At 39.1% G+C, this 27,208-nt stretch overlaps 1 protein-coding gene across 1 annotated transcript in view; it reads left to right on the forward strand.

Annotated features, from left to right (window-relative positions):
• The first annotated feature begins 499 nt into the window (after positions 1–499).
• The window catches only part of LOC148865508 (Transducin/WD40 repeat-like superfamily protein), an 87,250-nt gene continuing 60,541 nt past the window's right edge, over positions 500–27,208 (forward strand). Inside the window, exons 1-6 of the mRNA XM_088977535.1 lie at positions 500–868; positions 954–1,038; positions 9,958–9,997; positions 10,085–10,333; positions 25,425–25,524; positions 25,609–25,683. Of these exons, the coding sequence (XP_088833661.1) occupies positions 737–868; positions 954–1,038; positions 9,958–9,997; positions 10,085–10,333; positions 25,425–25,524; positions 25,609–25,683 (681 nt within the window). The 5' untranslated portion in view covers positions 500–736. The remainder of the gene's footprint in view (positions 869–953; positions 1,039–9,957; positions 9,998–10,084; positions 10,334–25,424; positions 25,525–25,608; positions 25,684–27,208) is intronic.

A 27,208-nucleotide genomic window follows, 5' to 3' on the forward strand; every position in this document is an offset into this window, starting at 1 on the left:
ACGGTTTAGGCGAGCTTGCTTTGTCGGCTCTTGATCGTTCGCCCCAGCTCGGCTACCCTCTTAGTTGGTTTGTTTGAGGTGCTCCAGGCTGACCTGCTGAGCTGGTCTTCTAACGTAGCGTTGTGTTGTCGATAACGTCCACGTATCGTCATTTGTATGGGAGGACCAAAATGCCCCTCATTAGTATTTGTGCTTTTTTTTGGGATGTTAACCAAACAAAGCTTCTATCTTTTTATGGTGTCTGGAGGGCCCACCTCACCTTACAACCACGAGGCCAAAAGCCCCTGTGCGAAGGACCCTCCAAACGGTAACTTAACTTTGCCCAAAGCAAACCGGTGAAAGAAGTTCAACCAAAGCTTCAGCCCACCCATATGGGCCGAAACCATCCCGTGAGAGGACCCATGAGATCTGTTATTCGCAAAAGAGGGCGGCCATGGGTGTTTGTTAAATTGAGGGGTTGTTTTGGTAAATAAATTTATGTTTCCATAAAAGCATAGTAGTTGCTCGATTTTGTTTGGCTTTGGACTCCAAAGGACCAAGCCGGGTAATGGAGTTCTGTCTAGATCTCTATTAACAGCGGCTTCGAGTCGACCTTGTTTGATAATGCATGCGAACCAGAAGTTACAGAACAACCGTCGTTCCTTCTCTCTTAATGATCGAAAACGATTTTGCATTTTTGCTTTGTAGCTCTACGGAATAGATCTGAACGAGAAAGGAAGAAGTTTGAGAAACAAGAATGCTTCGATTGAGAGCTTTCCGTCCGTCAAGCGACAAAATCGTGAAGATTCAGCTACACCCGACGCACCCGTGGCTCGTTACTGCAGACGCGTCGGATCATGTCTCTGTCTGGAATTGGGAGCATCGACAGGTTTTGTTTCTGCCAATTTCCCTAATTATTCCCTGCTTGCTTCGCAATTTTCACTGGATCTGAGTTTTTGGATTTGTTATCCTAGGTGATCTATGAGTTAAAAGCCGGTGGCATCGATGAGAGGCGTTTGGTTGGAGCGAAGCTGGAGAAGCTCGCCGAGGGAGAATCAGGTAATGCGTCCCTCTTCCTCTCTCTCTCTCTCTCTCTCTCTCTCTCTCTCTCTCTCTCTCTCTCCCTCAAGTACGCGCAAATGTTAGAGGGCTGGATTTGTTGGTATGATATCATGATCAGCTGATTCTTTTCGAGTTACATTCACGGGGCTTGTTTTATGGGGATCGTATAAGGCCGTCTATTAATTAACCAATTATAGGTCCATATTCTTCAAATTCAGAATGTAACCATGGAATATTCTGAAGTTTAGTTGTCTTGATGCTGACTGCAGGTTCTAGTTTTCAGATTTGGGTATCTTATTAAATGTCTTTATGTTGTCAACCAGTTTAAGAAATTAATTGACTCTTTTTCTCTGACGCCAGTTAATTAATCGACTCTTTAGAGTATTGTAATATTTATCAAAAAAAAAAAAAAAACAAAGAGTATTAAAATATTTTGGTTATTCTGACGTTTGTATTATCAGTAAGTCTCTCTCTCTCTCTCTCTCTCTCTCCACATAAACGATGCTTATAATGAATAATGTAAGACTATTACATGCCCAAGATTGGTCAACTAATATACATGATCAAGAGAGAAAATTATCCAAAAAAAAAGCAAGAGAGAAAAAGGACTGTTGGCCTAGCAAGAAGAGAAAAACATGCTGAAAATGTTAAAAACTTTTGAATAGACATAACTTAAAAGTTAAAACTATAAAAAACAGTGAAATAAAAGAACATCTTGATCAAGATGCAATGAGACATAAAACTGAAAAAAAGTTGAAAAAAAGCTAGTAGTGAACTTGACAGACCAGAAAAGGATTAAAACCAAAAAGATACTGATGATTAGCAAAGAAAAAATCACCATCATCATCATCGGTGATTTAAAAGGTGCGCCTAGGTGCACAGGTGAGGCACATTTTAGGGTATGTGCCTCGCCCAGGTCCTAGGCTAAGTCCTTTCAAAAGGTACATGCTTGGTGCGACTAGGCGTGCGTCTGATGCGCCTTGCTTCTCAGCCCAGGCATGTGCCTTTTCAAAACTTTGCACTTTTTGCTTTTTTTTTGAACCTAGCAGCTGGGCCGGGGTCTCCGCCCTTGGACCCCTGACCACTCCGCTTCGGTTTGCTTGCTCATTGAAGCTCTAAGAACCCCTCTATTTGCTAATGCTGTTCATTCATTCATCCTAATAAAATATCTTCTTAAAAGGCAATTAAAATTATAAAATCATTATTTTTTATGTGAGAAATAAGAACTTAAGACCCTAACATGGACTTGTTCGGGCTTGTCCAAGGGGCGTGGTACAAAGGTGACTCATAAAATCAAGAATGCAATATGTTTTACATCACATTAGCTACTTGAAGTAATGCAATTAAGGAAAAGAGAGGTTGTGGGTTTTACATGCTTGAAAATGCTTTATAAGTTTGATTTTATTTTTAAATTTTCATTTGAATATGCTTTACAATTATGTTTATGTATTTTAATTTTAGATAATAGATTTTTTTAAACATTTATTTTAAAACTTAAGTTTATATTTTTATTAATATTATGTTTAAATTTTTTTTGAATTTTTAGCATTTTTTTTTGTATTTTTGCGCTTTGCTTCAAAAAGGCGCACACCTTGCTTTGCGCCTCAGGCACAAATTGGCCCTTGCGCTTTTAAAACACTGATCATCATCCAAGCCTTATCCCAACCATATGGGGTCAGTACATGAATCATGTTTTACCAATCTGTTTTGTTTAATGCCAATTAACAAAGAAAAAATCATCATCATCATCATCATCCAAGCCTTATCCCAACTATATGGGGTACATGAATCCTGTTTTGGCAGTTTGTTCTGTTAAATGCCAATTAGCAAAGAAAAAAGCATGAAAAGGAAAACAATAAAATGATGAAGCATTAAAGTATACAATTAGTTACGCTAATGCTGTATGTTGTCGAGTCTGAACCTAAGACAAATAACATGAATAAGGACAGTGTTTTTGAAAGAAAACAAGTGAGATGCATCTTAAAGCATGTGCCTTGTTTGAATCCAACTATCCAAGTTCAAAAGGTACATCATAGTTTTCAAGGCATTACCTAGGTTATTAGGCGCCTTTGACTAGGTGCCTTGCCTCAATGCCTTGACTTATAGCAACAAGGTGCCTGTCTAGGCAACTAGGCACCTGCCTAAGTGACTAAAGTGACAAGGCAGGTGCCTTGTTAAAATATTATTCATATTGCTACATCTTGATATGTCTTTTCATATATTCTATTATATGCTATATATCATTTATACTTTGTTTAAAAGTTTTACCATTGAAGTTTAAGAGATCCAACTTCCAAGGCTTTTGAGAAGAGAAAAAAGAAAGAATAGAAGTATAAAGAGTTTTTTTTTTTTTCTCCCGTCTCTTACATTAAATAAAGAATAGAAGTATAAAGTATATCATTTATACTTACAAGCTTTTTTTTGTTGCTAATTTGTTATAAAATTTCTTTATTAAATACTTATTATATTTGAGAATGTTAAAATTAATGCCTTAAGATATGATGATTTGCCATATTTCCAGAGGAAATTTAATATTTTTAATAAAGGTATTTTTTTTAACTTTTGTAATTACTAATTAATATAAATGATAGTTGGTATATACTATATAAAACTAGTGAATTAACCAATTTTTTTTTATTTTACAAAATTCTTGTCATCTAGGCGGCTAGGTACCTTATTGGCATATAAAACTATAATGGAAGGTGCCTTGCCTTAGGCACCTAGGTGTATGATTGGCACTGTCCAGGATCGGGTTCAAAGTATTTTCAAAGTACTTGAGCCTTGACAAGTGATATATAACTTGGGCAGGGGAGGGAAACTTTGTGAGGTGTGACCAAGGTTGTATAATTTGAGTGAAAAGAACATAACAATTTCTCAATGCTTTGTGGTGAGGCAGGGTGTGGTGGTGTAGGGGTTATTGGTTTTGACTTTTGAGGTGGGTCAGGAGGGTGAGCATGAGGAGATTGGAAGGAGGAGGGGTAACAGATAAGGGTGGGGAGTTTGAATGTGGAAATAAGAAAGACCAAGAGAGGGTGGTACAGGAGGAGGGCCGGGGGGGAGCAGCCTCAACGGTGAAGGGGTGATAAAGGGGGACTGACCAGAGATGAAAGTAAAGAGGCAAATATTTATAGCAGAAGAAGGAAGTAAGAACTTAGAAGTGAAGAGGCGAATATTTTACATTTATAACAGAGTTTGAATGTGGAAATAAGAACTTAGAAGACCAAGAGTGGGCGGTACAGGGGTGGGAGAGGGGGGGGGGGAAGCAGCCTCAACGGTGATAAAGGAACTAGAAGGTAAGGTCATAGAGTGGAACTGACCAGAGATGAAAGTGAAGAGGCAAATATTTATAACAGAAGAAGGAAGTATAGAACTAAACCTATTGAATTTGGTGGGGATAAGGAGGAAGCTTCGGGGGAAGGGGAAGAAGGTTGAGTGGTGATAATAGATGAAACACACGAAATTCAGATTTCAGAAAGAGATTGATTTAGAAGAAGTGGTAAACAATTAGGTGAAAGTAAGAAAGATCCTGGGACTGTTTTTCTAGGGAGGTGACGAGTTTGCAAAGAAGGCATTTAGAGAGTTGGAGGAGAGGGAAAGGAAACAGGATATTTTTCTCAAGGAGCCAGTAGATTTTAAGTTAGAAGCAGAGGAGTTTCAAGAAATAACAAAAATCATTTGGAGTGATGGGAGCTGTAATAGAAGAAAGTAGTGAAGAGATGGAATTTAAAATTTTTGAGAGGAATATGGTTTTGGAATTGGAAATGATCAACGCTAGTACTAAAGAGGCAGAGGTTTTGAAGAGGTTTCCTAATGCAGTAAGATGTTTCAGAAGGCACAAAAAATTGAGTTACACAAGTATTTAAAGTTTTCACTAGGCTAAGGGAGGTTTATTTGGGATTGGGCCTATCAAAGGCCAAGAAATCCAAAAATGTTGTGAAGAGAAGTTAGAGGTTATTGTATCTTGTGGTGGTTCTTTTGGCTATAAGATTATTGGGTTGTTTGGATGGTTGTAGTTTTTGTTTTGCACTTGATATTCGGACTTGGTTGTAAGGTGGGACTGGTTTATTCTTGGGTTGTTTCTTCTCTCGGGTGACTTCTGATCACCTTTCTTGTACTTTTTTTCTTTTAAAAAAAATTATTTTATTATCAAAGAAATGTTGCTGCCCAAACTACAAGAGGTAGAGATTAGCTTGGAGAGGCCAGGTGCAAGGTGGTGGAAGGAATGTAAAAATGGTAGATTTTCGGTGAAATCATTTTATAATGTTTTGGCAAGGAATCAAGTTGAAAGATACTGTGAAGGGCATGGGTAATCCTATTCCTCCAAGGGTGGAAGCTTTCGCTTGGTTGGTGGCCGTGGACGGTATTCTTACTCAAAATCATCTGAAAAGAAAGGAGTTTCAAATTGCTAGTAGATATATGTTTTGTGAATCAGCTGGGAGGAGGATGTTCTTCATTTTTTTTTGTTGCGGCTTCACAAAACTTATTTGGGGTTTCTTTTTCCGGCTTGCCAGCATGGAGAACTGGGATCCACAATTCCCTAGTGACATCTTTGCTAGTTGGCCTGTTCTACATGGAAACAGAAAAGCAAAATTTTTTTTGGTGTTTATCCCTTTTGCTGTATCTTGGTGGAGATATGGAAAGAAAGAATAGAAGGATCTTTGAAGGAAAACAAAAAACAAAGGGAAGGTTTGTTCAAGGGTATATTTCAAGCTGCTGGAATGGGTTTTGATCTTACCAGAATTTAGAGAAGTAAATAAAGAGTCATTTGTTGCAGGTGTTTGGTCTTTGTTGGAGTTGGAATGTGTTAGGGGAAGTGGGTAAAATTAATGTAATTTATGTTTGTTTATTGTGTATTTCTATTGTGGGTGATTGCTTATCACCTTTCTTAGATGTAATCTTTATCATTGTTTTCAGCTGATGTAACAGAAGAAGAGAGGAGAAGAAGAAGGGAAGAGAAGAAGAAGAGGGAGACAAAAAACAGGGCTGGTGGTGCCAGCCTTTATATTTATACTAGGGCGACCATACAACTTAAAAGGAGAAAAAGACAAAAGTTCCCTTGTGGCACACATCTAATATTACATCACTCCCCCTCAAGTTGGGGCATAGATGTCAATCATCTCCGACTTGTCTAGATCATAATGCCGCAAGGAATTCAATCCCATGGTACAAACATCTACAAATTGTTCTTCTGAGCTGATGTAAGGGGTGCAAACTTCTTCTCAAGCTTCTCCCTGATAAAATGCTTGTCAACTTCAATATGTTTGGTTCTATGATGGAGAAATGGATATGCAGCAAATCTGATAGCTGCTTTGTTATCACAATAGAGTGACATAGGATCTTTATATTGAGAACCCAATTCACCTAAAAGGTTCTTGCTCCACAGTAGCTCTGCAAGTCAATGTGACATGGCCCTATATTTTACCTTTTCACTGGACCGGGCAACCATACTTTGTTTCTTACTCCTCAAAGTAACAAGATTCCTCCTACAAAGGTGCATTAACCACTGGTTTGGCCCCAAGACCAAACCATGCAAGGCAAGGTTGGCTGAGGTGAACTTCTGGGTTGGCCCCAAGATTAAATGGTCACAAAAGGAGTTGATAATAACCTCCTTGGGATCACAACTGGGGGGCAATCCTGGAACTCATGCGAGGCAAGGTTGGCTAAGGTGAACTTCTTCTGGGTTGGCTTCTTGTTATGTTCTTGTGCTGATTTCTTGCTGAGTTTTTGTGCCCTTTTTGGTTTCCCATGCAATTCCCAACATGTTTCACGGGTGTCTGGATTTTTTGGTAGTGGGTACTCTACAATTTATCCTAATCATCGACCTTTTTCTGACTTTCCCCCTTTCTTGCTGAATTGGTGTTACCTTTCACAGCTAAAGCCATGGTCTCCCCCATGGGAGGATTCATAGCAGACCTCCTACATTCCTCAGATTGAACTAAAGCATACACCTCTATGTACCCGGATGGGCTCATACATGGAGTTAAGGTCAAGTAGGAAAGCAAACACTTGTTGCTGGGAGACCAACTATTTATAGGCCTTGGCATCTTTCTCACTCTCCCATTCAATGGTTGGTAGTAATCCAATTCCTTCCAGATTGATGTGAGGCAGAATAGTAAGCTGATAAACTCCTCTCATCCTGCTTACATGTTGAAGACTGTTTGCAATTGATAGATCCTTGCATAATGTCTCTGTTCTGAATATGTTTCCTTGGCTTGATCCCGAACTTCCTTTGCTGTCTCAGCCCACATGAAATTTTGCTTGATAGATGGCAGCTGTTAGAGTTAGCCGAATAAGGGTAGATTAATCAACTCACCTTGGTTAAGTTATGAGCTTATGTGGCAGTCTTATTAGAGGTTCTCTGTTCCATAATTAAGTAGGGTCAGTTTAGTCCTTGTACATTTAATTAGAGCCTAATCACTATTAAGAGGTCGACTGATAGGGTTTAGCTATCAGGTTCGACAGTTCTTTCATCTTCTTCTTCTTCTCCTTCTCTTTCTTCTTCTCCTTACTGGTTCGGACTACTGTAGCAACAGTAGAAACAGCAGCATTGAGGTCAAAAGCCACAGCATAATCATGCAATTTTCTTGATCCCACTTATCATAATCAGCAGTTCGAGCCTTAGGTTCCTTTGCTTTTCCATTTATATAACCAGCCTTACCCGTCTGTAGTGTACAGCTGCATCTCCTTGGACCAAACTAAATAATTTTTGCCATCCAAAGGGGTAATGGTCATCGGAGAGTTTAAGGTCTCATGACCGCCATTCATCCCACCTTGATTGGAGGTGGTTCCTGAAGTTGCAGAATCTTCGGAGTTCATGGGAATTCTATGTAGGCAGCACACACAGACTTACACAGTCCTTACTCTATTTGAGTTAACACAAAAAATACTGCTAAAACAGAGCACAGTCCTTGCTGTCACATACATTCACAGATCTGATAAACCCCTTTTTAAGGCAACAAGTACCACAAAAACATTTATAAAGTAAGCTTCTGCGCTCTGTCAGTCGAACTAGGTCACTTATGACCTACACAGGTTCCTTGTACATGAAGATTTCTGGGCCTTCATACCCACAAAGAGGGATTAACTCCCTTTATACCATTTGGTCAAGCAAGAAAGCCCAACCTGTTCTTGTTCTCGACACCTTGAACCAAATAAAAAAGAGGTTTGGCTTCTGTCCCTGTTCAGGCTGTGGGTTTCTGAGGCTTCCAACTCAGGTTTAAATAAGAAACACAAGAAAAAAGTCCACCGACCTCTCAAGGAACTTCAATCCATCATCCACTGATTCCTAGGAGCTGTATTACTCAGTTGCAGTCCAGAAACAGGAGCAGAAATACAATCAAACAGTCCTCAGATAGAGATCGCACTTGTCTCTTTCATTCACAGTCTAGAGAACCAAGGAAGGGCTTCAAATAGGAGGAGGGGATTTACAGAGCACTGTCCTGCTCTGATACCATGTTTTCAGCCGATGTAACAGATGAAGAAGAGAGGAGAAGAAGAAGAGAGAAGAGAGGAAGAAGAGATAAAGAAGTTGAGAGAGACAAAAAAACAGGGCTGGCAGCGCCAGCCTTTATATCTATACTAGGGCGACCGTACAACTTAAAAGGAAAAAAAGACAAAAGTACCATTCCGGAAAACATCTAATATTACATCAATCATTTTCATTTTAATAAATTTTATTTTTTATTTACTACCAAAAATAAGTTTTGCACTCAATTGCCTAACTCTACATCTGCTGATGGATAGGGTAAAAAAACAGGAATAGATTCTTTGAATTTTATGATGGCAAGACTAAAGAAAATAGCACGATTCAAATGGCATAGGCAATTCACTCCTAAATACTACAAAGAAAGACAAACAATTGGATCTGCTTTAGAGAGGAATATAGCATCACAGAAGTAGTAATATCAGGTTAATGTGGACAAGCGAATGAGATGAGTTTTTTAGCACTTCACTTTGTTTGAATGTAAGCTGCAATTTATGGTTGCCTTTTTGTACCATGGTGATGGCTGTTGTATCCAATCAAGGGGTCATATATGCTCTAATCCTCCCGTTACATACCCCCCCCCCCCCCCTTTTTCTTTTAGTTCTTTTGTGACTGCAAAATCATACTTAAAAACATGAAGTTATATTGAGTGTTGAAAGGACATCTCTGTTTCTATATGCTCCCTTTATTTTATGCGTAAACTCAAGTCTGAAGAGTTGTAGATTTTACTAAATTAAAACAATTGAAAACAAGGAGTATTATTATTAATCTCAAAACTTGGATACAAAATTGGGCACTGGGCATATGTGTTGAATATATGAGCATAAGGTATTGATAAAAAAGAAAAGATCAAAACAAAAATATATGTGCATAAGGTTCTTCCTTGTGGATAAAGTAGGATAGTGGGACCATTAAAAAGTCTATTTGCTTTTACATTTATTTTTAGTGCTTGAGAAGTTGGATGTGGATTTTACTAAATTAAAACAATTGAAAACAAGGAGTATTATTATTAATCTCAAAACTTGGATATGTGTTGAATATATGAGCATAAGGTATTGATAAAAAAGAAAAGATCAAAACAAAAATATATGTGCATAAGGTTCTTCCTTGTGGATAAAGTAGGATAGTGGGACCATTAAAAAGTCTATTTGCTTTTACATTTATTTTTAGTGCTTGAGAAGTTGGATGTGGACAGCTGTAACTAAAGGTATTTTAGGAAGAGAGTAAGGTCTATTTGATAGTAATTGGGAAATGATAAAACTAGACCTGTTAATTGTTCCTAATGAAGTGTACTATACACACTTGTTATCATGACCCTTTTGGACATGTGTGTATGCCATTTTAATCATGTTGCTTTCTTGAACCAAGATCATGATTATCTTGGTTAACACTGTATTTCACTATTGATGTTTTTTTTCTTTCAATGCATGCAGAGTCTAAAGCAAAACCAACGGAAGCCATGCGGGGTGGGAGGTAATGGATCAGGCTCCAACAATGTTCACTTCTGGCTTTCTTCTGCTGAACCTTAACTCACTGTGCTTGGAACATGGGTCCTTAAAGTGTTAAGCAGGTTAATTTTTATGATGACGATGTGCGATTTTGGCAACTTTGGCGTAACCGCTCTGCTGCTGCTGAGGCACCATCTCCAGTGAGCCAGCATACCTCAGCTTTTAGCTCTCCTGCCCCATCCACAAAGGGAAGACATTTTCTTGTCATTTGCTGTGAAAATAAAGCCATATTCTTGGATTTGGTCACAATGCGAGGACGTGATGTTCCAAAGCAAGACCTCGATAATAAGTCTCTCCTCTGGCAAGTTCAAACTTTATTTGATACTTTATTTGTTGAATATTTATGCTTGACTGCAGCTAGAATGTTAAATCGAAATTTATGAAATTTTTATCTGGCTCAATGCAGAAAATATTTATAACCATTTATCCAAGTAGGATAGAAACATGTGGATGCTGACATGCTGCATAATTAAGTTATACACCAAATTATTAGTATCTAACCATCAAGATATACAAAGGAATATAGTGCTGGCCAGTTAGCTTTCAGCTCTTTTTTAATGCTGTATTTTCAACATTAAAATTTATTTTAGAAGCATAGTTTTCAAGGCGCCAAGGCGAGGCTAGGTGACAGGGGGCGCCTTGTCGCCTAGTTGCCTAGGCGATGGATTTTTTATGTAGAAAACATAGATCCTAGGGTAGTTCCCTAGGTATCATAACCATATTTCCTTAAGAATTATTCATAATTTTCATAAGAAAAGTATAGAGTTCATGTTAAAGTAAAGAAAATCAACATATTCATGGGAAGAAAAAGAAGGAAAAGAAAATTCAAAAAATATAGGGGCTGAACCCTTATTTTTGTTATAGGAAAAGAAGAAAAGAAAATGTGTAGTAGTAGTAGTGGTGGTGGTGGTGGTAGTAGAAAATGTGTTGATTAGACAAAATTTTAAGTTCTTCCTTACTTATTGGTTCAGGTTTTAATGTCTTTGGGGGTTCAATACAGCATTTAGTAATGTTTATATTGATTAAACCGTAACAAATAAGAAAATAATAAAAAGAAATTAGTATATAAACACACAAAATGAATATTTTAGTTTAATAGTGCCTATTTTATAATTATAGTGTTTAAAAATAAAGAATAAAAAAGTATTTTATAATACATAGTACAAAACTGTTTGGCGATTAGGCAAGGCGAGCCTCATAGGGCGCCTTGTCGCCTAGGCGTCACCTTGACAACTATGTCCTGAAGATTGCTCTAGCAGATTTGTTTTTATTTCTTTGGGCTGGAGTAGGTAGGTTTAGCCTGCTTTATAGGCCACTGAAGAATGCATTATTCCACCATAGAATAAGAGTATTAGAGAATAAGAGATTTAATGAGCCATGAGCTGGAGAAATCTGCCTTAAGAAGACATATTGGGTTTATTTCTTTAAGTTTCTTATTGTCACTTATGCTGATCTCATTATCCATGTTTCATCTACTAATATCTTGGGAGAAGTAATGTGGCAGTCAAACATAAAATCACTTTAAATGGATTTTGGTAGTGTTTAAAAGTTTATGACTGAATGAGGTCAGTTACCAGTTTGATTAAATATAGCAAGTAAGTGGCCCTTGATCGTTCTACTTGAGTAATTCTTGTGGTTGCAAAAATTTACATACTTGTAATAGAGGGGAAAGAATGGTATGATAAAAGGCTTCAAGTTTTTTATCCCTTTTCCCTGTGGCAGGAGAGGGCCTTGTTTGCAGATTCAAGATGATTCCATTTACTTCTGCAGAACAACTTGTTTGAACTTTTCTCACTTTCAATGTGTTGTACTATGTTATGAAGCAGTTGAAGTTATGAAGATTTTATTTCTCCACAAGTGAATTCTTTGCAATTACTAGGGCCAAGTTTCGGAGTGCTTAAAGGTAAGTGCTTATTTGGGTCAGGACTACACTATTAAGCACTTATTGGCGTTTGGGAAATAAGCCCAAAATAAGTGCTCATTTTTTAAGCCCAAATTTCTAGTTTTTTTTTTGAAGTGATTAAACAATAAGCACTTGTTCCATTTTTTTCTACCAAAACTGTGCCCAATCAATATAATTCTATTAACGCCCTTCAAATGTAAAACCTAGGGTTTGGCCCATCAACTGTTCAGGCCTAACACCACTCATTAACAATTTCCAAGACAACCTCAGGTTCTCCAGTTCCTCCTCTCTAGGGGACATCCCAGGCAATCGCAATCCCTCTGGCGATACCAGCGCCTCTGCAATTGCCGCTTCCATGGGAATTAACCTCCTTATGTGGTGACACCTGACCTTCTCAACCTCTTAAAGTTACTGTATTGCATGTTGTCCTCAATGCTTCCCACTTCATCCATTTCCTTCAAAAACATCAGCAAAAAGTGTCCCAATTGCGAAACTTCAACAAAAAGCTCCCCAATGCTTCCCACGTTGCACAGTATCCTCACTCCTCAATTTGAGAATTCAGTGTTGGACTTCAGGAAGGAGATGAATGGCTTGGGTAAAGGAGGAGATTGTGCATTGTCTGCTTTGACTCGGAAAATAGTTGCAGCCTGAGCTATCTGACCAGATATTTGGATTGTGCATTGCTGCTGTAATGGTTTCTGCTTCCCACATCTGCTGCGTCTTTGTTGTGAGTTCAATGGTGGAGCCAGGCACAACGATGATGACTGTAACGATTTCTGCTGTCTCTCCTCTTTTTCGCCATTAATGAGCCCGGCCTCCCTTTTTTCTCCATCCTCCGCAATGGCTTCTGCTGCATCTCTCCTATTTTTTGCTGGGTTGAAGCTGTTGGTATCAGTAAGCTCAGAATTGCTCTCTTTCACAACTTCATTGTAGTCTTCGTATTTTGCAACCCATGGTATATTTTGAAATTTGAAAGAAACTGAAGGACAAATGAGTCACAAGTGCTTATTGGAGAAAAAGAACACCAAACGCCCAATATGAAACAAGTGATTATTTTTTAAAAGGGCAGGTGATAAGTACATGAGGAAGGGTGTCACCACTTTCCTTGAAAGGATAAACACATGAGGAGAGAGGCACTTATTTGGCCTTCTTTTTTGTAGCAAGTCACAGGTGTTAATCTTCCCAAGGAGCACTTCCCAACACAAGTTTTGTACTTTAGGAGGGATAGGTTTGCACTAGATTTCTTCTATTAGGAAATTTTCTCCCAAAGGTTCTTACAAGACAAGAAGGTTAGAATAGGAAGCACAGGAGAAAAGGCCATCAGGTGAGGGGAACCAAATTCTTTCATCTGGAGAGTTAGGGTCCAAAAAAAACAGTTTCCATCTTTGACAGTAAGAGAACAAGGTAGTCACACTCATTATCTCTCAGACCCCTCCTAAAACCTCCCATTTTAGACCAAGTTCTGAGGGTAAACCAAATTTTGAGACAGATTCGACCTGTTAGAATGTTAGAGTGATATTCGGCTGATAAGAGTTCTTATTAGCCCATTCTTATGTTTAACTTATCTTGTAACTGGGCTTGTGTTAATGGGCCTAATCCTGTTTAATGATTTAAGTCATCTGGGTGTCCCATCACTAATCAGGGGCATCCCAGTAATTTCTTGTACCTTGTACTATATTCATCTATAAATAAAGGACTGGTCGACTGGATAGTACAGTTCGACATTCTCTTCAGTTCTGTGGTTCTCTTCTCTTCCTTGCTACTTCGAGTATAGCTCTTCAGATTACATGGTATCAGAGCATTAGCTCCTTCCTGGTTTCAGCAGGCGCACTCTTTTCTCTTGCTATCTTTTCATCTTCTCTCTTCCTTTTCTGGGTTGCTGCAGTGAAGACCTAGGAGTGTAAGAGAGTAAAGCAAGTTCGAACCTAGGGTTTCTCTTGGTTGTAGGACTCAAGGGAAGTAAGACCCAGAAGTAGATGTCGTACTAGATTATCTCTAGCAAATAGTAGCTATTGGGCTACTAAGAGAGGTCTGTATAGGACAGACCTAGTTGAGGACTGATTTTAGCAGTCCTAGCACTAGCCGAAAGGGGGAGAGCTTCCTCTACAATTGCAGCTTCGTGCTCCAGCAAGACTTGCGTAGAACAAGTGGTAAAGACTTAGCCTTCTCTACAGTTGCAGCTTCGTGCCCCAGCAAGACTTGGGCAGGACTGTGGTAACTTCAGTTACAGATTCTCTTCAGGTCGGTTATCAGTCCTACTTTGTGAATTTCAGTTACTGCACTGCACAGTTACTTCAGGTTGCAGAACAAGCCCTAACTGAAGTAACTTCAATTACTAGCACTGTGAACTGGTTCAGTTACTTCGACCAGTCCTAAATAGCACTGCACAGTACCCGAACTGTGAACACTTCTACCAGCACTGTGAACACTGTGACCACTTCGGCCAGTCCTAAACAGAACCACCTACAGCACTGTGAACAACTCTTGGACTGAAGTCAGGATGTCCTTACTATCCGGTGAAGTTTCCTCTAGAGATAACAGACCTGTTACAAGGTCCTCAAACCTGGAAAACCCTAATCTGCACAGCTTGCAGATTACAAGTGTGCTGCTAGATGAGTATAACTTCAGAGAGTGGTCTATCTCAGCAATGCTGTTCATTACCTCTCGTGAGCTCACAGGCTATTTGGATGGAAACAAGAAACAACCATAAATTGGCAGTCCTGAATACACTGTGTGGCGCAAGGAGAATGCCACAGTCATGTCTTGGTTGCTGGCCTCTATGACTCCTAGGGTGGCCAGAACTGTTCATCACTTCCCCACAGCTGCTAAAATTTGGGAGAAAGTATCTAAGACATATGGCCAGAAAAAGAACAATGCTAGAATCTACAGGCTGAACCAAGACATTGCAGCCCTAAGACAAGGAGACATGTCCGTGGCAACCTACTTTGCAACACTGGAAGGCCTCTGGGAAGAGTTTGACCACCATTTGATTTTGGATTGGGAAAATGCTAATGATAAGGGGAGGCATGATAAGCAGATTGAGGAGGGCAGAGCCTTCAAGTTTCTGGTGGGTCTTGACCCTGTATATGAAGGTATAAGGTCACAGATTCTAGGGAGAGATGAATTACCTGAGCTTCACTATGTCTACTACCTGGTGAGGAATGAAGAAGGAGAAAGGAGATGCAAGTTGACTCCCAGACACAGTCAACAAAACTACCTGGAGAACATTCAGCCTTAGTCTCCACTAAGGGGAATAGATTTTCAGACAAGAAGTCCCTCAAGTGTACACATTGTGGTGGTGGGAAACACAAAAAGGAGAAATGTTGGGTCCTGTACCCTCATCTGAAGCCAGCTGCTTTGAGAAAGGACAAAAGGCAACATAAGGGCCACACAGCAAGTGGGAATCTTGCCACCAACAACAGTAGTGACAACTCATAGAGTATTCAGACAGTGTCATCTTCCACCGCAAGGCAGGCTGCCGACTCCTCTGGACCAAGTACTTTGGGCTTCACAGCTAGTGAGGTAGAGGTTCTCAGTCGGGCATTAGCCCGTCTGAAGAACAATTATTTAGCTTCCACCTCTCTTGCCAAATCAGGTACAACCTCTGCATTTAGTGCATCTAGTTCCATTAATTCTACCTCTTGGGTGATTGATTCCGGAGCCACTGACCATATGACACATATGTCCTCCTTATTCTCCACATATCATTTGTTGTCTGGCCAGGATAAGATGAGAGTAGCTGATGGGTCCCTCTCCACCATCTCTGGAAAGGGGGTGGTTGACTTAAGCAAGGATCTCTCTCTTAAATCAGTCCTACATGTTCCTAGTCTTACCTCAAATCTGTTGTCTGTTTCAAAGCTTACAAAAAACTTGAACTGCAGTATAACTTTCTTTCCTTCTCATTGTGTCTTCCAGGACAGATTGACGAGGAGAACGATTGGGAGTGGTCACGAGTATGGGGGCCTCTACTATTTTGATGAAGATGTCAGCTCAGCCTTGCAAGCTTCTACTACTAGTCCGGAAAGTGTGGAGTCAATAGCTAGGCTGCACTTGTGGCATGCTAGGCTAGGTCATTTGTCCTTTTCTTCCTTAGCAATGTTGTTTCCCGAATTATGTAAGGGCATTCCGAGTCAGAGTTTAATTTGTGATGTGTGTCAAATGTCAAAACAATGTAGATCAATGTATCCAATTTCTAGTAATGAAATTCAAGCCCCTTTTGATTTGGTTCATTCTGATGTTTGGGGTCCTTCACCCATTGTTTCCATTGATGGCTTCCGTTACTTTATCAGTTTTATTGACCATTATTCTCGGTGCACTTGGATTTATCTGTTGAAAGGACGTGAAGAAGTTCCCCGGATAATTATGATGTTTTGCAAGATGGTTGAAACACAATTTGATAAAAAGATCAAGCAATTCCGTTCAGACAATGCAGCTGAATACTTTGAAAGATCCCTGAACTCATTCATGGAAGATGCAGGCATGTTACATCAATCATCATGTGGTTACACCCCTCAGCAAAATGGGGTTGCTGAGCGCAAGAACAGGCATCTATTGGAGACAGCTCGAGCCCTTCTTTTCCAGCACAATGTGCCCAAGCAATATTGGTCTCAAGCTGTTCTCACTGCATCATACCTGATAAATCAGATGCCATCTAAGGTACTGGGTATGAAGACCCCTTTCTCAGTTTTGTGTCCCACTCTTCTAGAATTTCCTCTTCCCTCGCGGGTTTTTGGTTGTACATGCTTCATACATGTGAAAGATCCAAAGAAGACCAAGCTGGATCCTAAGGCTACTAGGGATGTAGTCTTTTTTGAGTCTCAACCCTATTTCCAGTCTTCTTAGAATCCTCTTCAGGGGGAGAGTAGTGGGTTGGAAGAGGATTCTCATTCTCCCTTCTTTTTTGTTCCCATTTCATCACCTTCCACTACTACTAGCTGTAACATTCCGGGTCAACCTAGTGAGACTTCCACTGTGCCAATTGCTTCTCTAGATTCGGCTGATGCTTCTGAAGGTTCCAGTAAACAAGAGAAAGAGATACTTACATACAGTAGAAGGAAGAAGGCCCCTCAACCTCATGATTGCAACCAGTTGAACTCAGATCAATCTGTCTCTGCAATCCAAGGTAATTCTGATTCACTCAATTCAAATTTGGATCTTCCTATTGCTCTCCGTAAGCCTGTTCGTTCTTGTACCACTCGGCATCCCATAGCCGATTATGTTTCTTACTCACACTTATCCCCTGCCTATCATTCCTTTGTGTCTGTTCTTTCCTCTGTATGTGTCCCTTCCAGGTATTCAGAGGCGACATTTGATCCAAGGTGGAAAGAAGCCATGAATGAGGAGATGAAAGCCCTAATGAAAGCAAGGACATGGGAATTGGTGGACCTGCCAGAAGGGAAAGGCACTGTTGGGTGCAAGTGGGTATTCACAGTAAAGCACAGGGAAGATGGGTCAATTGAGAGGTACAAGGCCAGACTTGTGGCAAAGGGATTTACACAAAAGGAAGGAATTGACTACAAGGAAACCTTTGCCCCAGTAGCAAAGCTCAACACAATCAGGGTTCTACTGTCACTAGCAGCAAAATTCTCTTGAGAACTTCATCAGCTGGATGTGAAGATTGCCTTCCTAAATGGTGATCTTCATGAAGAGGTATTCATGGAACCCCCACCTGGATATGATGTTGGAAAGAAAGTATGTAAACTAAGGAAAGCATTATATGGTTTGAAGCAATCTCCCCGGGCATGGTTTGAGAGACTTTGTTTGGCCATGAAGAAAGTAGGGTACACTCAGAGCAGTGCAGATCATACATTGTTTACAAGGAGACAGGATGACAAACTTACAACACTCATTGTGTATGTGGATGATATGGTGATTACTGGAAATGATGTGAAAGAGATGAAGAGGTTGAAGGAGTTCTTAGCTTCAGAATTTGAGATCAAAGACCTGAGAAATCTGAGATACTTTTTTGGAATTGAAGTTGCTAGATCAAGAGAAGGAATCTACATATGTCAAAGAAAGTATGTGCTAGATCTCCTAGAGGAAACAAACATGATGGGGTGCAGGCCAGCATACACTCCAATAGAACCAAGCCATGGATTACAAGAATCAATGGGTGAGGAATACTGTGATAAAGAAAGGTACCAAAAGTTGGTAGGAAAACTGATATACTTATCCCTTACTCGGCCAGACATTGCCTATGTAGTGCATTTTGTCAGTCAATTCATGCACTCACTAAAGACCCCTCATATGAGAGCAGTGGAAAGAATCCTCAGATACTTGAAGACTTGCCCAGGGAAAGGAATTCTATTCAGAAAAAACAACAGACTTGAAATTGAAGCCTACACTGATGCTGATTGGGCTGGGTCCGTTGGAGACAGAAAATCAACCTCAGGTTACTGTACATTCTTGGGAGGAAACCTAGTCACATGGCGTAGTAAGAAGCAGAATGTTGTGGCTAGATCAAGTGCAGAAGCAGAATACCGGGCTATGGCACACGGGGTTGCTGAACTCTTATGGCTCAGGACTCTCCTTAATGATCTTGGTATCAAGACTGAGGGTCCTCTCAAGCTGTATTGTGATAATAAAGCTGCTATCAACATTGCCAACAATCCTGTGCAGCATGACAGGACAAAACATATTGAAATTGATCGACACTTTGTCAGAGAGAGAATTATTTCAGGAGAACTTTGTGTGCCTTATACTCCATCAGAGATGCAGATTGCAGATGTATTAACTAAAGGGTTGGCATCAACGAAGTTCAGGGACATACTTGGCAAGCTAAACATGATTGATATTCATGCTTAGCTTGAGGGGGAGTGTTAGAATGTTAGAGTGATGTTCGGCTGATAAGAGTTCTTATTAGCCCATTCTTATGTTTAACTTATCTTGTAACTGGGCTTGTGTTAATGGGCCTAATCCTGTTTAATGATTTAAGTCATCTGGGTGTCCCATCACTAATCAGGGGCATCCCAGTAATTTCTTGTACCTTGTACTATATTCATCTATAAATAAAGGACTGGTCGACTGGATAGTACAGTTCGACATTCTCTTCAGTTCTGTGGTTCTCTTCTCTTCCTTGCTACTTCGAGTATAGCTCTTCAGATTACACGACCTTGTACTTGAATAAAGAGAAGAGTAAGGGAAATTGTAGTTTAAGTGGGAGATCCCCAATCCAAAGATCTTCCTAGAATAAAACTCTTTCCCCATTGCCCACATCAAATTGAGTGAGGTTGAGAAAAGATGGTAATACCTCTATTATTGCTTTCCAAGGAGATTTTAAACAAGCATGAGGTGCCAACTTTGCATCCAAGCCATTTTTTTGCTATACCGTGAATGCTTCTAATGACCTTGTGCCACAATCCATCTCTTTCTAGAGGAAGTCTCCAAAGCCGTTTTTCTAGTAGAGCAATATTTCTCTTTGTCAGATTCCCAATACCAAGTCCTCCCAATTCTTTAGGTTTGCATACCTGTTCTCATTTGATGAGATGATCTCTTTTTTCATTACCTAGTTCCTACAAGAAATCTCTCATAATTTTTTCACAAGTCTTTGCAATCTTCACCATTACTCTAAAGGTGGAAAGGAAGAAGGTAGACAAGTTGGCTAAGGGGGATTTAATCAGAGTAATTCTTCCTCCCATGGAAATGTAACTCTTCTTGCATAAATCTCACTTTTTGTGACCTTTCTACTACCGTGTAGTGAGAATGGGCCTTAGTGTCTCTATTTCTTTTAAGTTATGTTTTAAGTTTATTTTCTTTTAGTTATGGGGCTTAGTTATGGGCCTCTTTTTTTGTTTTTATTTTTACTTTAGTGTTGGGTGCCCCATTAAGGGCATCTAGGGAATTGTACTCAATTTATAATTAAGAGAACAAAAGACATCTTGGGGAGTAGAGAGAAAGGATCAAACTCTTCCCTTCTCTCTTCCCTTCTCTTCTTCCATAAACCTATGCTGAAACCATTCTTTCTTCTTCCTTGCAGGTCAGTTTCACAACTTGGTACAAAGCAGGTGCTCATTTTCAACATCATTCTCCTTTCTTAGCCCATACATAGTGTGTATGGAGAACTGGTCGGCTGATTAATCAATAGCTTATGTAGTAGCCCAATTAGGAGGGTTTTTTGGAGATTTTCATCCTTTTTTGAATCCCAAGCCAGGTTCTTAGAGATTTTTCCCAAAAACCCTAGATAACTAGAGAAAACTTGTTACAAGTCCTAGAGACTCTTTGAAGTTGGCGCTTGGGGATCAAATTGGGAACTCTTTGGTTAAGGGCGGCTTGGGTTGGATTGAGTTCTGGAACCTCTGGTAAGAGTAGTTGAAGTTTCTCTCCTTTCATCTTGTTGGGTCCTATAAAATCCTAGTTTTGGGTGGTTGAAGAATTGTTCTTTGCTTAGAATAGCAAATCTAGCTTAGTAAAACCCTAATTTGATTTTCGTTTGCATCTGTTCACTCAATGGGGCAAACTAAAGGAGAAACCAAATATCCCACCGATTTTGGGTTTTAACATGGGGGGCCAATGGAGACTTTGTTACCAATTATTTAGCTTGGCCTTAGTCAATTAAAATACATGTGTGTAGTAGATGGGGTTACATTTTATGATAAATAATATCACGTTTCATTAAGATCAAGAGGAAGATACAATCCCTTGGATAGGCATGAGATGCCGCCTCTCCAACACAAGAAACCCAAAAGCAAAATTATAAAAACTATAACAAGGAGTACATGAGTGTTACTACAAGATTACAGTTTAGCCTAGAGCAGTGTTTCCCTATTTGTCCCTTGTTTTGCCAAAGTAATAGTGAGTGCGTTTGCTGATCTTCCCATCCACTGTACTATAACAGACATGTTTCTTGTCAGTCATTTATACTTCTTTAGCTCATTCTTGTAAATTGATGCAACCTGCTCTGAATTATTTAACCACCCCACTACCATCTTAGAGTCCCTCAATCAACACCTACTCCACACCCAATTCTTTTGTGAGGAATCCTTGTATGGCGACTAACAATTCTGCCCTAACAGAATTTCCAACTCCCAAAGGGTCAGAGTAGAGAAGGATAACCTCTCCAGCCTCATTTCTTAAAACCCAACAAGATGTAATTTTTCTTCCACACCGCTAACCTCTTAAACTTCTTTATGACTGGAGTCCAGGACCTACTCTCCCTAGGGTTTGCCCCTAAAGGAAGCCCTAAGTAGGACATAGGCCAAGAGGAAGTAGAACATTCAAGGCAATGTGCAATAGCCTCAATCTCCTCATTCTCCAAATTAATCCCTACTATGCAGCTCTTTTCTAAGTTGATTTTCAAATTGGAAATTTCTTCAAAGGCCTTGATCAACTCCTTTAAGTTTCCCACCTTCTCACTAAAGCGTCCATCACAAAATATCATTAAGTCATCTGCAAACTGAAGATGGGTAACTGAAACTTGGTTTCTAACTATTCTCCAACCCCTTATGACCTCTTCCCTATCAGCCCTAGTGATAATTCAACTAAAAGCATCAGCTACCAAGGTAAAAAGAAAAGATGAAAGGGGATCCCCTTGCCTAATGCACCTACAACTGGGAAGAAGTCCCTAACCACTCCATTTACTAGGTAAAAAGAAAAGATGAAAGGTGACAGTTACTGACACAACCCATCATCCAACTGCACCACCTTTCCCTGAACCCACAATTACTTATCACCTCCAGTAGAAACTGCCAATCCACTAGATCATAGGCTCTCTAGGTCTAGCTTACAAACAAAACCTCTTTTCCTAGATCTCTTCATCTCCTCCACACACTCATTTGCAATCAAGATCTGATCAATTATGTGACATCCTCAAATGAAGGCCCCTTGGGCTTGATTGATGATGGAAGGGAGGGCTTCTTTAATCCTTAAAGAAAGGACCTTGGCCATTATCTTATAGATACTTGTCACCAAACTAATTGGCTTAAAGTCCTTAGGATGGATAGGGACTTCATTTAGGGGCCTACCTATGAAAGAGGGTTACATTATCGGGAGCAAGAAGAAATCAGCGGAGAATGATCCTAACTATGAAAGGTGGATGCAAGAAAACTAAACAATAGTGGATTGGTTAATGAATTCTATGCAACCACATATTAGTTAGCACTATCTGTGGATGAAAATTGCAAAGGAACTGTGTGATAGTATCATGGAGACCTATTCCCAAAAGCTGAATGTTGCCTAGGCCTACAAATTGAAGAATGATGTGAATAATCTAAGATAGGGGGAGAAGCCCTTAGCCATCTACTTCTCCATTCTGAAACCTCCATGTGCTTGGTTTGACATGTTTAGGGCTGCTCTTGTTCAGTTCGTTTACATTTCTTGCCGTTTATGTGGATGATATTGTTGTTATTGGAGGTTCCTCAATTCTGAATTTGAGATTAAAGACTTAGGGGAGTTGCGGTATTTTCTTGGTGATAAGGTTGCTAAGTCCAAAGAAGGTATCTTTGTTTCTCAGCGGAAGTATGTACTGGATCTTCTTATCGAGACTTGAAAACTTGGTGCTAAACTACCTCCACCCCTATTGACATGAATCATAAACTCATAGCTAATGATGGAGAAGTTTTAGCTAACAGGGGAGTGTTTCAGAGATTATTGGGGAAACTTCTTTATCTATGTATGACTCGTCCAAACATTTCATATGTTGTGAGTGTAATCAACCGGTTCATGCATGCTCCCAATGACACACATATAGCTGTTGCAGAAAGGGTACTGTTCCATCTTAAAGGAACTCCCGGGAAGGGTATTCTATTTGCTAAACATGGCCACATGAAGGTAGAAGTATATGCAGATGCTGATTGGGTGGGTAGTGTTGATGATAGGAGGTCCACATCAGCCTATTGTGCTATGGTAGTCAGTGGTTGCTAGATCTTTAGTTAAGGCCAGAGTATAGGTCTATGGCCCATGGGGTTTTTGAGTTGTTATGGCTTAGATCTCTCCTTGATGAGATGGGTGTCTCATGTGACAAGCCATTTATGTTATATTGTGATAACTAGGCTGCTATTGGCATTGCTCACCCGGTTCAGCATGATAAAACTAAGCACATTGAGGTAGATAGACGCTTTATACGGGAGAGAGTGGCTTTAGGAGAGGTGCCTTCGTTTTATTACATCAAAAGAGCAGCTAGTAGATTTTCTTACTAAGGGAGTTCCGAAACAAAGCTTCAACATTATGTAAGAAAGTTGGGCATGATTGACATCTATGCTCAACTTGAGGGGCAGTGTAGTGAGAATGGGCTGAATGGGCCTTAGTGTCTCTATTTCTTTTGAGTTCATGTTCTTTAAGTTATGGGCCTTAGTTATGGACCTCATTTGTTTTGTTTTTATTTTTTCTTTAGTGCTGGCCGCCCCATTAAGGGCATCCCGGGAATAAAAGACATCTTGGGGGGTAGAGAGAAAGGATCAAACTCTTCTTTTCTCTTTTTCCTTCTCTTCTTCTTCCACAAACCTCTATTGAAACCTTTCTTTCTTCTTCCTTTTCTTTTCTTTTTCTATATTTTCTGAATTATTGCAGGTGTGTTTCACAACTTACCAGTTTCCAAAAACTCAGACCTTGGGTTACCCCCCAAAGGCATACCAAGATACTCTAGGGGCCAACTCCTAACCTTACAACCTAGTATTTCTGCCACCACCTGAATATCTTCTTCTCCCACATTAATTCTTGTCACAAACTCTTCTCTCAATTCACTTTAACATTGATACCCTTTGAAAACCATCAACTAGATGTTTTAAGTTCCTCGCACTAGATTCATTGCAGTCCTCACAAAAGATGATTATATCGTTTGCAAATTGTAAGTGGGTGACAACAACCTCATACCAACTCTCCAACCTCTAAGCAAATTATTTAGATCAACCTCATCCCATCGGATGACTTTTTGAACCAAGCAGAAAATAGATTTTAGGTCCTTTGCTGTCTGTCTAATCTCTCTCATGTGGTTCCTATACTGCTATAATCCTTTACAATTTTATATCATCCAGCCTACCACTATCTTAGAATGACCTTATTGTTCTTCTCTAAAAATCCTTAGTAATTGCATTTCTTTGTCTTTCTTATTGTGACTTAAGGGCTCTGCCCTTTCATTTTTTCTTTCCTCTGTGATTAAAACATCTGCACGTTATTTTATTTGTCACTAGAATAGGAGCTTTTCTCATTCATATTTTCTCTTTCTTATACAATCCCATCAAGTCATTAAGGAGGTCAAAATCTACTTAATGAGTTAATGACTTATTCACTACAAAGACAAAACATAAGAAACAAGTACTTGTTTCTTTTTTAATTAATGAACTCTGTTTTTTTGCAGTGATTAAAAAGGCACACCTAGGTGCACAGGTGAGATGCATTTTAGGGTATGTGCCTCACTTAGGTCCCAAGAGCAACATTATTAAAAGGCGCATGCCTGGTGTGCTTTGCGCTTCAGCCCAGGCATGCGTCTTTTGAAAAGACACTTAAAGTTATAAAACCTTTTTTATAGGGATTAAGAATTTAAGATGCTGATATGGACTTATTTGGGCTTGCCTTGAGGGGCTTGGTACAAGGCGGCTTGTAGAATCAGGAATGCATAATGTTTAGCATCACATTAGCTATTTGAAGTAATGCAATTGGGAAAAAAAATAATGAGATTAAGAGTTTACATGCTCGAGTATGTTTTATATGATATGTTTTACATGTTATGTTTATGTATTTTAATTTGAGATAATAGATTTTTAAAGCATTTATTTTAAAATTAAAATTTATATTTTTAATTAATAATGTGTTTAATATTTTTACTATTTTGCATTTTTTTGATTTTTTTTTGCATTTTTGCACCTTTCTTCAAAAAGGCATGTGCCTCGCCTTGAGCCTCGGGCACAAAATGGCCCTTGCGCTTCTAAAAACTGGTTTTTCTGTTGCCAGTCAAGCAAAAAGAAAGACAAAGCAATAAGTCCTTCAGTTCAGCCAACTCAGCTGTTATCAAGCTGCCTGTTATTGTTAGTTTCTTTTATGTTATATAATTTCTGATGTTTTCTAGCTGCTATGCCAACTAAGGGAACTGACTAAATTCATAAGAGAATAGGTAAACAAACTAAAAGCACACAGTTTTTATATGAAAAATATATCACCTAGGTGACTCCCGGGTTGCCCAGGCACTCTTCTGTTGCTCAGCCTCGACCTAGCACAGAGTATCTTAACAACTATGACTACTTGTGAAGTGATGCTAGATTGATGCTGAAATTTAATCATAAAGTTCCCTTTGTATTTATCATACTCCTTTTCTTGAAAGAATTTCTTCTGCCATTCATAAGAAGAAAGGAATAATTAAATGACTCCACCTAGTTTTCTGAGTATTGTGGATTTATAGGATTTTAAATCCCTGATATCTTTGTTAGTTTATAGCAATGCCTAACTGATTCAAAATCTCTTTTCGCTTTTTCAGTATGGAGTTCCTCTCTACCAATCCCTGATATCTTTGTTAGTTTATAGCAATGCCTAACTGATTCAAAATCTCTTTTCGCTTTTTCAGTATGGAGTTCCTCTCTAGATCAGCAGGTGGTGATGGCCCTCTTGTTGCTTTTGGTGGATCAGATGGTGTAATTAGAGTTCTTTCAATGATAACATGGAAGGTTTGGAGGGGTTCCATGTTGGTTTTGAGCTGTCATTTTCTTTACCATTTTTAAGTTAACATGTGCTGAAATTTGTTTTTACAGCTTGTTAGAAGGTACATGGGAGGTCATAAGGGATCTATATCTTGCTTGATGACATTCATGGCTTCTTCTGGCGAGGTAGTTTTTTAGAATTTTATTAAATCAAATTACACAATGAAAAAGATGGGAAGTTCTCCTATTTTATTAGTCCATGTATTTATTGGTTTCTTTTTCTGTTTGTTGGTTACAAACTGAAACGTGCATTAAATTGAGTGGTTACTGGAGTTGATATTTTATACATACATAATGAGAGAGTTTTTTCTTCTTTCGATTCCGCTTCTAATTATTAATGAAATTCTTGTTTCTGTAAAAATAAGATTTTGACATGAATGGTATAGTTTTATAGTTTACTGATAAGAAGAAAATGAACGAATGTAGTTTGATTTATGGTAAACATGTATAGATGATTGGTGACTTGATGGATGGATGTGCACATTTATTGATTGTGTCATATGAACTTTCTTTCTTTTTTTTTTTTTGATAAAATTATGTATATGAACTTTGATAACAGATGTTGGTGTAGCACAACTTTATTGCATACTTGTAGACTTGTAACAATGGGAAGGTCCTGACAAGCACAAATGTTCTGGTATTAGACCTGTTGAGGAAGGAGAAAGGAAAGGAGTGAAAGAAAGACTAATAGAAATAAACAGATCCAATGAGAAAAAAAGATTAACCAATCTCTCCCAGTTGGTTGCTTTGTGTAGATCACATAAACTACAGAATGTTCTGCCCTTATTGAGTATGGGACAGAACCTAAAAATAATAATAGAAAACTAAAAATTACATTACTATCCTTATACTCATCTGTCTAACACTCCCTTCAAGCTGGTGAGTATATCATGTTATCCTAACTTGTTACAGATGTATTTTACTCTCACCTGGTTCGAACACCTTTGCCAAGTTGGTTAATCTGTACTACCAAGAATTTAGGCACAAACCGGTCCTCAACCTGGAAAGAACTCATTGCTACATAAAAAATTCTTCCTTTGCTGTTGTATCATCACATCAAGAGTCAATTGTTGGTACATTAACATTCTAAGATTTCTCAAATTAGCATGGTACTCCTCAGTGCTCAGGTCACCTTGCTGTAATGTAAAATACTCCTGGAATATTTGATATACCTTGTAATGTTGTCTTGACCTGAATATAAATCTCCTTGGCTCTATCAAGGAACATGAAATTGACATATTTTTTGGTTCCATGCTGTTCCACAATCATGCCACGCTTTGAGCATTCTCCTGCACTTAATCACTTTAACCACTTAACCTAGCTATGGGTTTATGATCCTTAAAATAGATTCTCTTAGCTGTTAAAAACGCCTCTACAGACCTTTCCTAAGGGGCATAGTTTTCACTATTCTGCTTTATAGATGTAATCTACACTGGAAAATAGCCCTGAGATATAAGCAGATTTGGTTTGAATCTATCACTTCCACTTCTTCAGGATGCCTTTGCTTCCTTCTTTAACACACTACACACATTAGCCTCCTAACAGCCAGGCTTGATCACAACTACCCAACCAACATACTTCACCACAACCAGTATGCCTTACCACAGTGCTGGACAGATTGTATAAGGAGAAGCAACTTCACAAATCAGCA

This window comes from Nelumbo lutea, chromosome 3 (assembly GCF_056320005.1).
Source record: "Nelumbo lutea isolate HS-2025 chromosome 3, American lotus-T2T, whole genome shotgun sequence".
Classification (NCBI taxonomy): Eukaryota; Viridiplantae; Streptophyta; class Magnoliopsida; order Proteales; family Nelumbonaceae; genus Nelumbo; species Nelumbo lutea.